This window comes from Pseudonaja textilis, chromosome Z (genome assembly GCF_049901715.1).
Source record: "Pseudonaja textilis isolate UNSWEBS1 chromosome Z, rPseTex1.2, whole genome shotgun sequence".
Classification (NCBI taxonomy): domain Eukaryota; kingdom Metazoa; phylum Chordata; class Lepidosauria; order Squamata; family Elapidae; genus Pseudonaja; species Pseudonaja textilis.
The window spans coordinates 93029438-93042732 of NC_142008.1; the positions used below are offsets into that span (position 1 = coordinate 93029438).

A 13295-nucleotide genomic window follows, 5' to 3' on the forward strand; every position below is an offset into this window, starting at 1 on the left:
GCATCGAGAGCCCAGGATGGGTTGACTCCTTCCTATGATGTCATAACTGAGTCTGTATTAAGATATAAAAGCCAGCCTCTGGGAGAGACCCCAGCTTTTGACTCAGCTTCTTTCAGTCAGTAGCTGTGTGTCTGAAAGCATTCTGTTAGATAGCAGGGAGCAGCGTCACAGAGCTCTGTGCAGGCAAGCTGGGTAGCATCTGCAGACCTCCCCCATGCCTGCAGTTTGGACCGATCGTAAACATGATCGGCAAACTGATAAGAGCTCCAGCCAACTGATCGTGTAGCTGGTTGCTGTGTTTTTCCCTTGCTGACTTTGCTTGGGGCTCTGTATAGCCTAAGGAGCGATTCTTCAATCTTGGAGCTTGTTTTCCTGTAGTCAGTGGCCATCTTGGATTCAAGCCTTCCACCACGAGGTGAGCAGCCATTTTGTAAGCCCCGGGGCCATTTATACCCTAAGGGGCTTAATAGAAATTTTTTTAAACAGCTTCTTTCCAACGCAAGAGCCTTTTTTTTTACAAATGGAGCAAGATAAGGCTCTGGCAGAGCTTTCCAGTGGAACAGTCTCTTAAGCCCAATAGGAGAAAAAGATGTAGGCAGCGCACCCAATCAGTCCAGAGGGAGGTGGTTGCTAAAATCAAAGCTAAGGTTCTAGCCCCTAAGAAGGCAACTCAGGCTGAATTGAGGGCAGAGAAGCTCAGACATGCAGCTCTAGAGAGGCAGTTCAACAGAACTATTCAACAGAAGGGAGTGCAACTACAGCATGTTTCAGGTGATACTCGTGGGCCCCAACCAAGCCCTCCCAGGGGAGGAGAAGTTATCTATGAGCCTTACCATCCTCCATCCTGGTCTCCTGAGGCTCTTGTTGTACAGTCAGATCCTCAGGATTTAAGCTGATCTGGGCCTTATTTCCAACAGGCTTCTGTGTCCTATGCTCCTTCCCCTCCCTCCAGGCCTCGCACCTCTCCTCAATCTAGGCCTGAAGCCACCTTCACTCCCACAGCAGCAGGCCTTCTGCCTTCTGCCTCTACCTTTGAGCGTAGACCAAGGGATATCCAAGATGTAGTCTCATCAGCCATTAGGCAGGGATTGGCTGAAGGCTTCAAGCAAATTCTTCAACCTCTGGAAAGGGTTCAGGCCCTTCTCCCTTCTCAGTCTATAAGTTCTTTGCCTCATCATCCTGATTTACACAGGCCTCAGGACCCCAGGGTCCATTCTTATTTACCAGAATGGGAGGAGGTTGATGAGGAAGGAAGGCCTTCACCATCTGAACACAGTTACCCTTCTCATTTAGAGTGTGAAGAGGGTGAGATTTTTGACCAAAATCTTCCAGAGGAAGAGGATTCTCGCCCAGAGCAGACATCCTCTGCATTGGTCTTCAAACCTACCCTCTTCAGACCATTACTCAGCAAGGCCTTGGTCACTGCCAAGCTGTCGCCAGAGGAAGTGGCTCCTGAGCCACAAGGAAATCCCTCTAGTCAAGGGGATTCGCTTTTCTCCAAGCCTGTAGTGCATGCAGAGGTTTTGCCTTCTCCCATTTTGTTCCTGGACATGGTCAAGGAACAGTGCGCTTCTCCTTCGGCAGGTCCTCACCCATTTTCTCTAGATAACTATTTCTACAATGTCAGCGCAGCTCTGGACAATGCTGTGGCAGTGCCTTCTGTTGCTATTCCAGTTCTGGCCTCATTCTCATCTTCTGGCACTCCCACGGAGCCAGAAGATATCCTGAAACTGGATGATAAATGTTCCGAACAGACCCTCAAGCACAATCACCAGGCTGCTGCTTGGGCTGTTCGGGCTTCAACAGCAGCATCCTTCTTCACCAGGGCATCCTTACGGTGGCTGCGCCAACTCCAGAATAGATTGCCTGCTTCTGACCTTCAGTCTCACCAAGACCTTAATAAGATTATTGCAGCGGCGGAATTCACTGCGGATGCCACTCTCAATTCCGCCAAATTTACATCCAAGGCCATGGCATCTTCTGTCACAGCAAGAAGACTTTTATGGCTCAGAAATTGGCAGGCGGAGTCATGCTGAAAATGGCAGCTGGCTTCAGTTCCATTCACAGGCGATAAGCTTTTTTGGCGATGCTCTGGAACCTTATCTCATCGAAACCAGAGATAAACGTAAATTTCTCTCTTCCTCTGGGAAGAAAGCTGACTATCGCCCTGCTCCTTATCGACCTCCTGCCTTCCGAGCGGAGACCTCATCTCGCTTCCCCCGCTCTCACAGGCCATATTCCCAATGCCAAGGCCAACGGGCAGAAACATCTGGCAGGCAACAACCTTCTACTGGTAAACGGCCCTTTTGGGGGGGAGGGGGTCATTCCTTCCATCGCTCTAAGTAATCCCTCGTTCTTCCCACCCATCGAAGGTTGCCTAGCCTTCTTTGCCTCCAAATGGGAGGAGTCAATGATGGACACCTGGGTGCTCAGCACTATTAGGTCAGGGTTACAATTGGACTTCCTAACCCCACCCCTCAAATTTTTTTTGATCTGTCCTCTGTCTCGGGACATTTCCAGGCAAGCCCTCATGAATCAGGCCATTCAGCATCTTCTTGAAATCAGGGCTATTCAACCTGTTCCCCCGTCTCAACAGGGAGGTGGACTTTACTCTCGCCTTTTCATTGTTCCCAAAGCCTTAGGGGGGTGGCGAGCCATACTTGATCTAAAATTTCTCAACCAATTTGTAAAATACAGGCGATTTAAAATGCAGACTCTGCATTCTATTTTAGAGAGCATTCGGGAGAACGACCTCGTCTCTTCCATTGATCTCACTGAGGCTTACCTCCACCTCCCAATTTGTCCTCATCATTGCCAGTTTCTCCGTTTCTGTTATCAGAATACCCTTTACCAGTATTGAGCACTTCCTTTCAGCCTCTCATTAGCTCCAAGGGTCTTCAGAAAGGTTCTGGCAGCATTGGTGGCATCTCTACGTTCTATTCCAGTGAGGATCCAATGCTACTTGGATGACATTTTGATTCTTTCCTCTTCCATCCTTGCGACCCATTGGGATCTGCAAATTACCCTATCATGTCTCCAGAGCCACGGATTTTCCATCAACACCAAAAAGAGCCAGCTCTCTTCTACAACCAAATTGCAACACTTGGGAGCGGTCATCAATACCATGTCGTGCCAGGTTTTCCTGTCCCCAGCTTGTGGAAAGAGCCTTGCAGAGATCATCAGCCAGATCCAGCAACATCAAATTGTCCCCCTGTCGCTGCTGTCCAAACTTCTGGGGGAGATGGTTTCCTGTATTGGCATCGTCCCGTGGGCTCGGCTCCACTCCCGAGCCCTCCAATGGTTCCCGCTTCCCTACCAACGAGCAGGAACCAGCCACTCATCTGAGACAGGCTAGTGATAACCACCGATGCCAGCCTCCTGGGTTGGGGTTCCCATATGCAAGGCCAGATACTCAGGGCATTTGATCCAGATCCGAACAGATCCTTCCCATAAATTGGCTAGAGCTCAGAGCCATTTTTCTAGCTCTCAAGCATTTCAGGCAGTCAGTGACCGGCTCTCATGTTCTAGTCCTTATGGACAACATGGCCGCAAAGGCTCATGTCAACCGGCAAGGGGGGACGAGGTCCAAAGCTCTCATGAGAGAGGCTCTATGGTTGGGGTTATGGGCAGAGAAACACCTGTTATCGATCTCAGCGGACATCTCCGGGGTCGGCAACTCCCAGGCGACTGGCTCAGCAGGAGCCTAGTCAACCAGGCAGAATGGTCCATTCCTCCATCTCTGTTCAGGGATCTTTCCCTCAATTCGGAATACCAGAGGTGGATCTTTTCTCCACTCCTCAAAATGCCCAAGTCACCAGATTCTTCACCAGGTTTCCTTGCCAGGGAGCAGAGGGGACCAATGCTCTTCAGTGCAGATAGCCCAAGGGTCTCCTCTATGCCTTTCCCCTGCTTCCCATCATTCCAGCAGTAATTCGGAAGAGGTTGGAGGAACGTGCGGAGCTCCTCCTGGCACCCTATTGGGCAAGGATGCCCTGGTTTGCGGACCTGGTCAACCTATCGGTGGCTTCTCCTTGGAGGATCCCTGCCCATCTAATCTCCCTTCACCAGGGGCCCTGCTCCACCCAGAGCCCCAGTGGTTCAAGCTGACCATGTGGTACTTGAGCGGCAGCAGCTAGAAGAGGCTGACCTTCCAGAAAGGGTTATCCTCACTATCCTGGCTTCTCGCAGACCTTCTACAAGGTGCATCTATGATGCCACCTGGAAAGCTTTTTCCCGATGGTGCCTCAGGGAGGGTCTTTCTCCTGCTTCCGCCCAGTTGGCAGAAGTTCTTAGCTTTCTTCAGCATGGGCTGGAGAAAGGTTTGGCCCCCAACACCTTACGCAGGCAGGTTGTGACCCTTTCCCCAGTCCTTTCATGGGGTTCGCTTCCTTCCTTATCCCATCACACTTCAGTCAGGAGGTTTTTGAAAGGGGCTTCCAACCTGCACCCTCCGGTGGTTCATAGGTATCCGTCCTGGGACCTTCATTTGGTCCTTAATGCCCTTACAAAGTCCCCCTTTGAACCCCTTAGAACAGCGTCTCTCCATTTCCTGACTCTGAAGGTAGTGTTCCTTGTTGTCATCACTTCTGCCAGGAGGGTTTCCGAGCTTGCTGCTCTTTCCATCAGACAGGACCTTTGTTCCTTTCATAGGGTTGTTCTTCGTCTGGATTCCTCATTTATTCCGAAGGTTAACACCTGGTTTCACAGGTCCCAAGGCATTGTTTTGCCTGACTTCTGTCCTCTCCCGCACCATGACTTAGAGCGGCAGTGGCACACACTAGATGTAAGAAGGGCTCTTAGAATATACATTAAGCACACTTCCTCCTTCAGGAAGTCGGAAGCCATGTTTGTTTCCTTTTTCCCTTGTCACTTGGGGCGCAAGGCCTCTTCTCCTTCTATTAGCAGGTGGGTCAGGTCTTGCATTGAGCAGGACTACAAAGCTGCGGCCCTTCCAGTTCCCTGAGGTCTGACAGCGCACTCTACCAGAAGCGCGGTCACTTCTGCCTGGGCGACCCAAGCATCCTTGGGTTGTCATGTGGCCACGTGGACATCCCCGTCTCCTTTCATCAGACACTACTGTCTGGATGCTTTTGCCTCAGCGACTGCAGCCTTCGGCAGATGGATGCTTCAACGAGTGGTTCCACAGTCGGTGTGATGAGCCAGACGAGGACCCGCCTGTGGACATGCAAGCTTTGGTATGTCCCATCTGGGCTCTTGATGCAGCATGGAGGAGAATGGGCGTTGGTAGAAGATACCGTGAATGCCCTTTCTATCTATGCTGTGAGAGAGCCCAGCCCCTCCCTTGATTCGTCCGGAGAGGGTAAGACATATTTCTGTGTTTATTTTGGGCTTTCAGAGATACCTTTCAGTCTGTCAAGTATCTTCGCCAAAGCTGGGGTCTCTCCCGGGGGCTGGCTTTTATATCTTAGTACAGACTCAGCTATGACATTATAGGAAGGAGAAAACCCATCCTGGGTTCTCTCGCAGCATAGATAGAAAGGGCGTTCATGGTAACTTCTACCAATGCCCATTCACAGCTCATAGAGAACAAGCGTCTCAGGTAAGTACCAACGCCCTTTTTAAATCCCCAAAGAACAGTTCTTATTAGAAGGAATAAAGATGTTCAAACTTGTGAGTTAACAGAAGAAGAAATGTTTTCTTTCTGAAAACAATTTTAGAGTAGCTGTTTGCTTACACTTACCATGGCATGAAGAGAGTCTATTTCGATCTGCATATGATGCCACTGGCGTCTAGCTTCATTTAACTCGGCCCTGGCTGCCTTTAAGATTTCTTCATCTTTGTTCATTCTTGCAGTTATGACTTTTTCTAGCTGCAGGGAATATTTACAATGCCAGGTCAACATTGTCAGGAACAATTAAAATTTAAACTTTACTTGTGTGAGCAAACCCCCAACTTTCTGAAACAAAACATCGTTCATTTGTTCCTTTTGTAATGTTGGTTGCTCTTGCAACTGAAGCAAAGAATATCTTAAATTTCAATCAAAATACTGTGGTTGTTAAAACAGCATTTCTGAATGCTAAAAATGATTTTAGTATAATAACTTATAAAACATGATTAAAAATTGTAAGATTTGTAGTCCGTATATGAATGCCACCAGCTAGGGGAAGATTTCTACAGGATGTACTACAGTACTAGGCATAGTGTCTAGTAACATGTAGATAGTCCTTAAGTTATGACAGCAATGGAGCCTATCCATCACAGTTGTAAGTCGTGACAGTTGTAAATCAGATCACTCATGTGACCAACCCAATTTTATGAGTTTTTTGGGAGTGGTCATTAAATGAATGCCACATCTTGTTTAGCAAATACATGGTTTGCTATGGGCCAGTTTTGCCAAAAGCTGGAAGCAAATTCCAATTTTTGTCAAAACTGTCATAAAATAAGGTCATGTGACCATGAGATGCTGCAAAGACCCATAAATGCAGTTGCCAAATACAGTCACCTGACCATTCAGTGAAGTCAGGGAACTTTGAATGGTTGCTAAACAATGTCATAAATTGAGGACTACTTGTAGTTGGTTTATTTGTGATTCCCTTGTGCTTGCCTTAAAATGAATCATTAAACTTGAGTTCATTCTGATATTACCAGCCTATTTGCTAAACTGGAATGGTAAAATCTATTGTCACAGATACTAAAATATTATTCTCTTTCCACATGACACTCCAAATCCTCAAAAGTTACAAGCATTTTAAAAAAATATAAAATGATAGAAGTATTGCCAGTTTGCTAAGTCTGAAATTTCAATAACCTCATACAGTGTCTCTCCTAATTTGGACAGGACGAGAGTACTATTTATAACAGCCAAAGAAGATTCTCAGGAATATTATAAAATTACAGTGGAGATATTGGAATCTGTTTTAATGTGATTTTTAAAAGTGTTATGGTAGATTGATTGCATCCATGACTTAAAAAGATTATGAAAGCCCAAGTTCAGGGACACTTCTGGAGATTTCTAGAAATTATGTTGCGGGAGGAAGATATGAGATATGAATCCATATAAAACATGAACTTTTTTGAATCATTTCTTGACCCAAGGATTAGATTAGAGAAGAGTCCTTTGTCTTCAACAAGGACAAGGCTGTGTTAGCTTTGAGTAGTATGATTTAAAACTTTGAAAGGTTAAGATTCTTACTTGTTTGAGGAATCTATATGTCAAGCAGGCTTCTAACATGAGGAGATGTGTAGGAATTTGAGCTGTGCCAGTACCCTTTTCTTACTATTTTCATGTTACAGAATGAGCATGTGGAGACTGATTATGAGAGTTTTTAAATGAATGCGTATAGTTTCTGAAATTCAAATTTTGAATGAAGATTGGGAAGCAAAGCAGGAAGGCAGATAAAAGTAATATAATTTCAAGATGCAACCACATTGGGTGATGAAACAGTATTCTTGCCAAAGAGTAGATTATTGATGACTGGAAAATGAAACAAAGCAAAAAATTAAATGCTTAGCTGTTTGGAAGAGTTCCTCTATGGCATTTAGAAAATACTAGAGGATGCCAAAAAGTTAATATATTGGCTAGGAAGGACCTAGCATATGCATCATTTCATCATTTCAAAGCTCCCATCATATACTAGAACTTTTAATCCAAAATATCTGGAGTGTACCACTTTGGGGAAGATTACTGCAGAGCATGTTATGATATATAAAAATACTTTTCAGAACCAGCATGGTGCTATGGTATGTCAGGGATCTCCAAATATTTAGGGCCATTTGGATATATTTTGAATATTCTCAAAATGTTTGCTGTGGTGGGCAGGGCCAAGTATAAAAAGTCGGTTTACTAGAAAGTAAATGGATAAAATAGCTCCCCATAATCTTGCCTAATCTTTTGGATGCTCTCTATTATGCCAAATTATCTTTGTCTTTTCTTCTGAGCAGATGTGTATGATTTTATATAGAATTTTGGGCTACAGCTTCTTTTTATCTTCAAAAAGACCCTGGAATTATATGTGGGATCCAGAAGTATTTTTCACAAGATTATTCTTGAGGCTGATTTTTTAAAAACCTGATAGTGCTTCCACTTTCTCTTTTTAAATAAAGCTTTTAAAAATAATGTGGATAATACAGCCTGGAAAATAGGCAACATAGTCTAGTTCCAGCCTTTTCGGTAATTCTTTGACTTGAAAGTGACTCTTTCCCAAGGATGTTTACAGAGTTTCTTTAGCAAGATTTATGGTATGAAGATGAAGTGGAAAATGCTGCAAGAATGTCAGCAGGTGAACTATTTTCAGTTTAAAACCAATGTACTGTAATTTTTCTTGCATTATGACAAAAACTCTTTGATTCTGTTTCTCCTCAATTTCCTGTAAGCTGGTTATCAGATGAGTCAGTTCACTTAAAATGGGAAAATGAGAAATTTAAAACCTGTTAGCTTAGGAATCAATTCCTAACTTCTCCACTGAGCTGAAGGGAGAATCCAGGATGGGTAGTCTCTAGTCTCATAGCTCTGCAGACCGAGTTGAAAAACTGAGGACATACCCCCTGGTAATGGTCCCCAGTTCTTCACTCTGTCTCAGCATGTTCAGACCACCCTTTAAGAGCTCTGAATAGTTAAGATTGTAGAAGACTCATCCCCTGGATTGAGTTTTTTCTCTTCAAGAGGCTTAGAGCAGGTTTGACAGCTAACCGGCTTGCTGGTTAGCACTTTTTGTTTTTCACGTTTTTTTTGACTGCCTTTTAAAAAAATTCTTGGCTGGTGGACTGGTTTTTTTGGAATTGTGATTGTAAATTTGGTTGGAGCTGCCCCTGAAAGCTTGTGGGGGCGGGAGTCAGTGTCTCATTCAACTCACTTTTTCCCGGTCCGTTCTTATTTATCTGTGTAGCCGTGAAAACCATGAGGTGCTTCTGCCCCTTTTCGGCATCGGCCATTTCAGATGTTTCAGGACAATTCTGCAGTTTGTCTCCAGGATTGTCCCTTGGGGGGGGGGTACTGGCCATCTGGATTGAATTCTGACCCCCTGTCCAGTCACCAGAGCACCGTGGCAGCTGTGAGATGCTTGAGACTGCCAAATTGATTGCAGTGCAGCCAGCATGGCCCACTTCCATGTCCAAACCCTGCAGTGGTTCCTGCTCCCCTACCAGAAGGTTTGCGTCCCCTTGCTGGTTCTTCATTCTCTCCATTGGTGGCATTCCCGAGCCATGGATTGTACAGGGAGCCCCAGAGGATTACCATCACCACTGACATCAGTTTATATGGTTGGGGGGAACCCACCTGGGACTCCAGGTTAGGTGGTCACAGGATGAGCTCACTTACAACATAAATTGGCTTGAGCTCAGGGCTGCCCACTTAACTCTCAAAGGTCTAAGGCAGGAGGTGATGGGGAGACAGGTTCTTCTCCTCATGGACAATGTGGCCACCAAGGCCCACATAAACCAGCAGGGGGGACACTCGCTCCAGATCTCTAATGCAGGAGGCAACTCAGTTGTGCAGGTGGGTGGAGAGACACCTGTTGTCCCTGCGAGCAGAAAACATCTCAGGAGTTTCCAATGTGCAAGCAGACTGGTTGAGCAGGGCCACAGTCGACCAGTCAGAATGGTGACTGCATCTGTTCCAGGAGATGATGGAACGTTTCAGCCGTCCAATTCTGGATCTCTTTGCATCTCGCAGCTCCCAAGGTTCTTTGCATGGTTCCCAGCACCGGGAGCAGAAGGGCTCAATACTCTCTGGTACAGGTGGCCCCAAGGGCTATTGTATGCCTTCCCCCCTTCTCCTGATTCCAGGAACAATCAGAAAGGTACTGACAGAGAGGGTGGAGGTTCTGTTAGTAGCCCCTTTCTGGCCCAGGCGCCCATGGTTCACTGACCTGGTGGGCCTGTCGGTCGCCAGACCCTGGAGAATTCCCCTGCACAGGATCTCCCTCAGCCAGGACCTGATCGAGCACCTATATCCAGCCTGATTTCAGTTGACCGTCTGGTGCTTGAGCGGGTGCTCCTGAAACAGGAGAAGTTTTCCAGAAGGGTCATTCAGACCATCCAGGTGGCCAGAAGACCTTCCACGACCAGGATATATGACACATTGTGGAGGATTTTCTGCGGCCGGTGTGCCAGTCACCTATGCAGGATGGGTTGGACAGGTCTCACCCCCAGTACCTTAAAGAGATGAAGAGCCTTGGCATCGGTTTTTCTGGTCATTGACTCATCCACTCTGGCCCAGCACCCAGGTAAAAGCCTTCCTTAGAGGAGCCACTAATTTGAAGCCACCGTTGGTTCACCGTTACCCCACCTGGGATTTGCCTAGGGTCCTGCAGGCACCGACTTCTCCCCCATTTGAACCCTTGCCTACTCGTGCGTCATTTTTAGTGGCCATTATTTCAGACAGGCATATCTCGGAGTTGACGGCCTTATCCATCGAAAAGGACCTGTGTGTTTTCTATGCAGACAGGATGGTTCTGCGGTTGGACCCTACCTTTCTACCCAGGGTGAACTCCTTATTCTATTGCTCACAGGAGTTGATTTTGCCTGACTTCTGTCCAGGGCCTACCCATGCACTAGAGAGAAAATGGCACACCTTGGACGTTAGGAGGACCTTCCGTATATACATCAAAAGGACCTCCTCTTTTAGAAGGACTGAAGCCCTGTTCGTTTCCTTTCAGCCATCAACTTTGGGTCGCAGGGTGACACCTTCTACTGTGGGCCGCTGGCTTAGAGCCTGTATTGCGAAGGCCTATGAGTTACTGGCTCTTCCTGTGTCCAGGAGAATCACTGCACTCAACCAGGAGTGCGGCGACCACTGCACCCTGGGCAATGCAGGCTTTGGTTCTGGACTTTTGTTGAGCTGCGACTTGGTCATCTGTGACCCCATTCATAAGACCTTATAAAATTGACTCCTTTGCCTTAGCAGAGGTGTCCTTTGGAAAATGAGTCCTGCAGGGCGTTCATGTAGAAGTATTCCCTCCTGTAGGATAGCCATCAGCCAGCTTTGGTATGTCCCATCCTGGATTCTCCCTTCGGCTCAGTGGAGAAGGGGCGTTGGTCCTACCTGGACGCTTCTTCTCAGGGAGCCGAAGGGAGAATCCAATCCCGTCCTGTATTCTGTCTGGTCGGAGTAGGGAGGAACTGTTTTTTTCTTGTAGTATCAAATAGGCTATCTGTTAGAGGACGAGGAGTAGCTGGATTCACTTCGATGTTATTCAGAACTGGGGACCGTTACCAGGGGTGTGTCCTCAGTTTTTCAACTCAGTCTGCAGAGCTATGAGACTAGAGACTGCAGAGCTATGAGATTAGAGACTACCCATCATGGATTCTCCCTTCGGCTCCCCGAGAAGAAGTGCTCAGGTAGGACCAATGCCCCTTCTGATGCATGTTGATGGAATTATTTGTAAGTATAATTTTCCTGGTGCACATCAAATTAGATCTAAAGTATGAAACTAAGATTTGAGCAAGTCAGATTCACGTCAACCCAAATTGGGGAATTTGGACAAAGAAAGAGAGTCTACTATTATAGTAGCGGAGCAAGATAGCTTTAAAGGTGGTTGTTCAATTTTCAATCTGGGAATACTTTTATAACTTCAGAGAGAGAAATATTTTAGATATTTTAGAGGGAAGATATATGCCGTGTTTGTAGACTTAAATCTGACTTCAGTTCCCTCTTAAAAATGATTCTGGGGAATAAAAGATTGATTTTCTTGATGAAGCACCTCTATAAAAATATTTTCTTCAAGTTACATAGTAACCCAATAGTGATTTATGTAAATCAGTCCCAGTGATCGAGGTATACAGTATGTCATTGATGCATGTTGGCACACAGTTCAATCCACATGTAAATGACATAACCTCTAATTTATTATTTCTGGAATATCATCTTTGAAACTGGTAGGGAAGGAAATTACTATATTATATATATACAGATTATACCATACTGCTTTCACAAACTAAAAATGTTTTGCCCAGAATTATGTAGAAGTTTTCCATCTATTATATTAATGAAATATTATATCAGTGATAAATTATAATAAAACAAAGGTTCTTTTATATTCTAAATTGAACATACATATGAAATAAAGTTGATTGACAGATGGATACTCCATTTATCAAATGAGTAAACTATCAGTATTCTTTTCCAAACATTTCTTTGTTAGATTGAACTTGCATTATTCAAGATGTGGAATTTATATCTTCTGCTATCAATTGATTCCTTTATAATACTTTATAATATGTACTTCCCTAGATATATATGGTTTATAAACTCAGAGTATTACATATGGCATTCAATTTTATTTTATGTGAAAGAAACATAAATTTCAAGGGATGTACTAAGGCTACTTTGCTTTGTTAAGAATGTTGAAATAAGATTGGAAATTGGTAGTCCCTCTATAGCTTCTTTACATAGACCTACGTATTAACATTTGCACCGGTTATCTGTAAGTTATTTGACCTTAACTTCAGTTTGGCTTAAAAAGTTAAATCATAAAATTAGGATTGTCTTAACACAAGTGAAGAGGTATGTTTACATAGAGGAAAAATGGCAAGTTAAGGATGTTATTAATGTACCGGAAGAATTATCTGAAGCAAATACAACTTGTTGAAAAGAGTTAAATTATTTTAGAGCAACCCAGTGTTCAGTTTCTCACAAGGGGCAGATAACTGCATTCTTTCAGTGATCTTTGAAAGCTGATACAGAAAAACACCCCTGGAGTTGAGATTACTACATATCTTTGTGTATCAGGATAGGTTTAAAGAATGGAGCACATAATGTTTGTTATAAAGATTTTTTTTTTCTGACATTCTTCCTTACTCCACATAGGAATGACTACACAATTCTGTTTTCATTGCTCTTAGCAAACAAATAAAACAAAATACTGAACAAAAGTCAAATTTCTCTCTCCCTTGCAATCAAAACAAGAACTTTTCCCCCCATGCCTTCTAGACAGTCTTGATTCCTGATGACTGCCTGGACAAGTCCTTCTATTTTCTTGGTAACAGTTTTGGAAGTGGCTTGCTATACTTTTTTTGTAGGGATGAGAAAGAGGGACTGGTACAAAGTCACGCACCTGATTTTGTGCCCAAGACGTAATTATTAGCAGTTAAATTTTGAAGATTTCGATGTTTGGAAAATAGGTTTTATTTATTAGATTCTAAAACTCCACTGTGCACATTAAATTAGCCTTAATAATTAATAAACTAACATGGATTTGAGATCCCTGGGATAGATGCTAGTGTTGGAATATTTAATAATATGTCTTTGTAATAATGTCATATTTTTCCTGAGATTATAATAAATAGATTAAATTCATGAAAATTCAGTGAGTAGGTTTGATCAGTCACAATATCCT

At 44.5% G+C, this 13295-nt stretch overlaps 1 protein-coding gene across 2 annotated transcripts in view; it reads right to left on the reverse strand.

Moving 5' to 3' along the window:
• Positions 1–13295, reverse strand: part of KRT222 (keratin 222) — a 42826-nt gene that overhangs the window by 12269 nt on the left and 17262 nt on the right. For both annotated transcript variants that reach the window (XM_026722023.2, XM_087916916.1), the window contains exon 2: positions 5702–5830. In XM_026722023.2, the coding sequence (XP_026577808.1) occupies positions 5702–5830 (129 nt within the window). The remainder of the gene's footprint in view (positions 1–5701; positions 5831–13295) is intronic.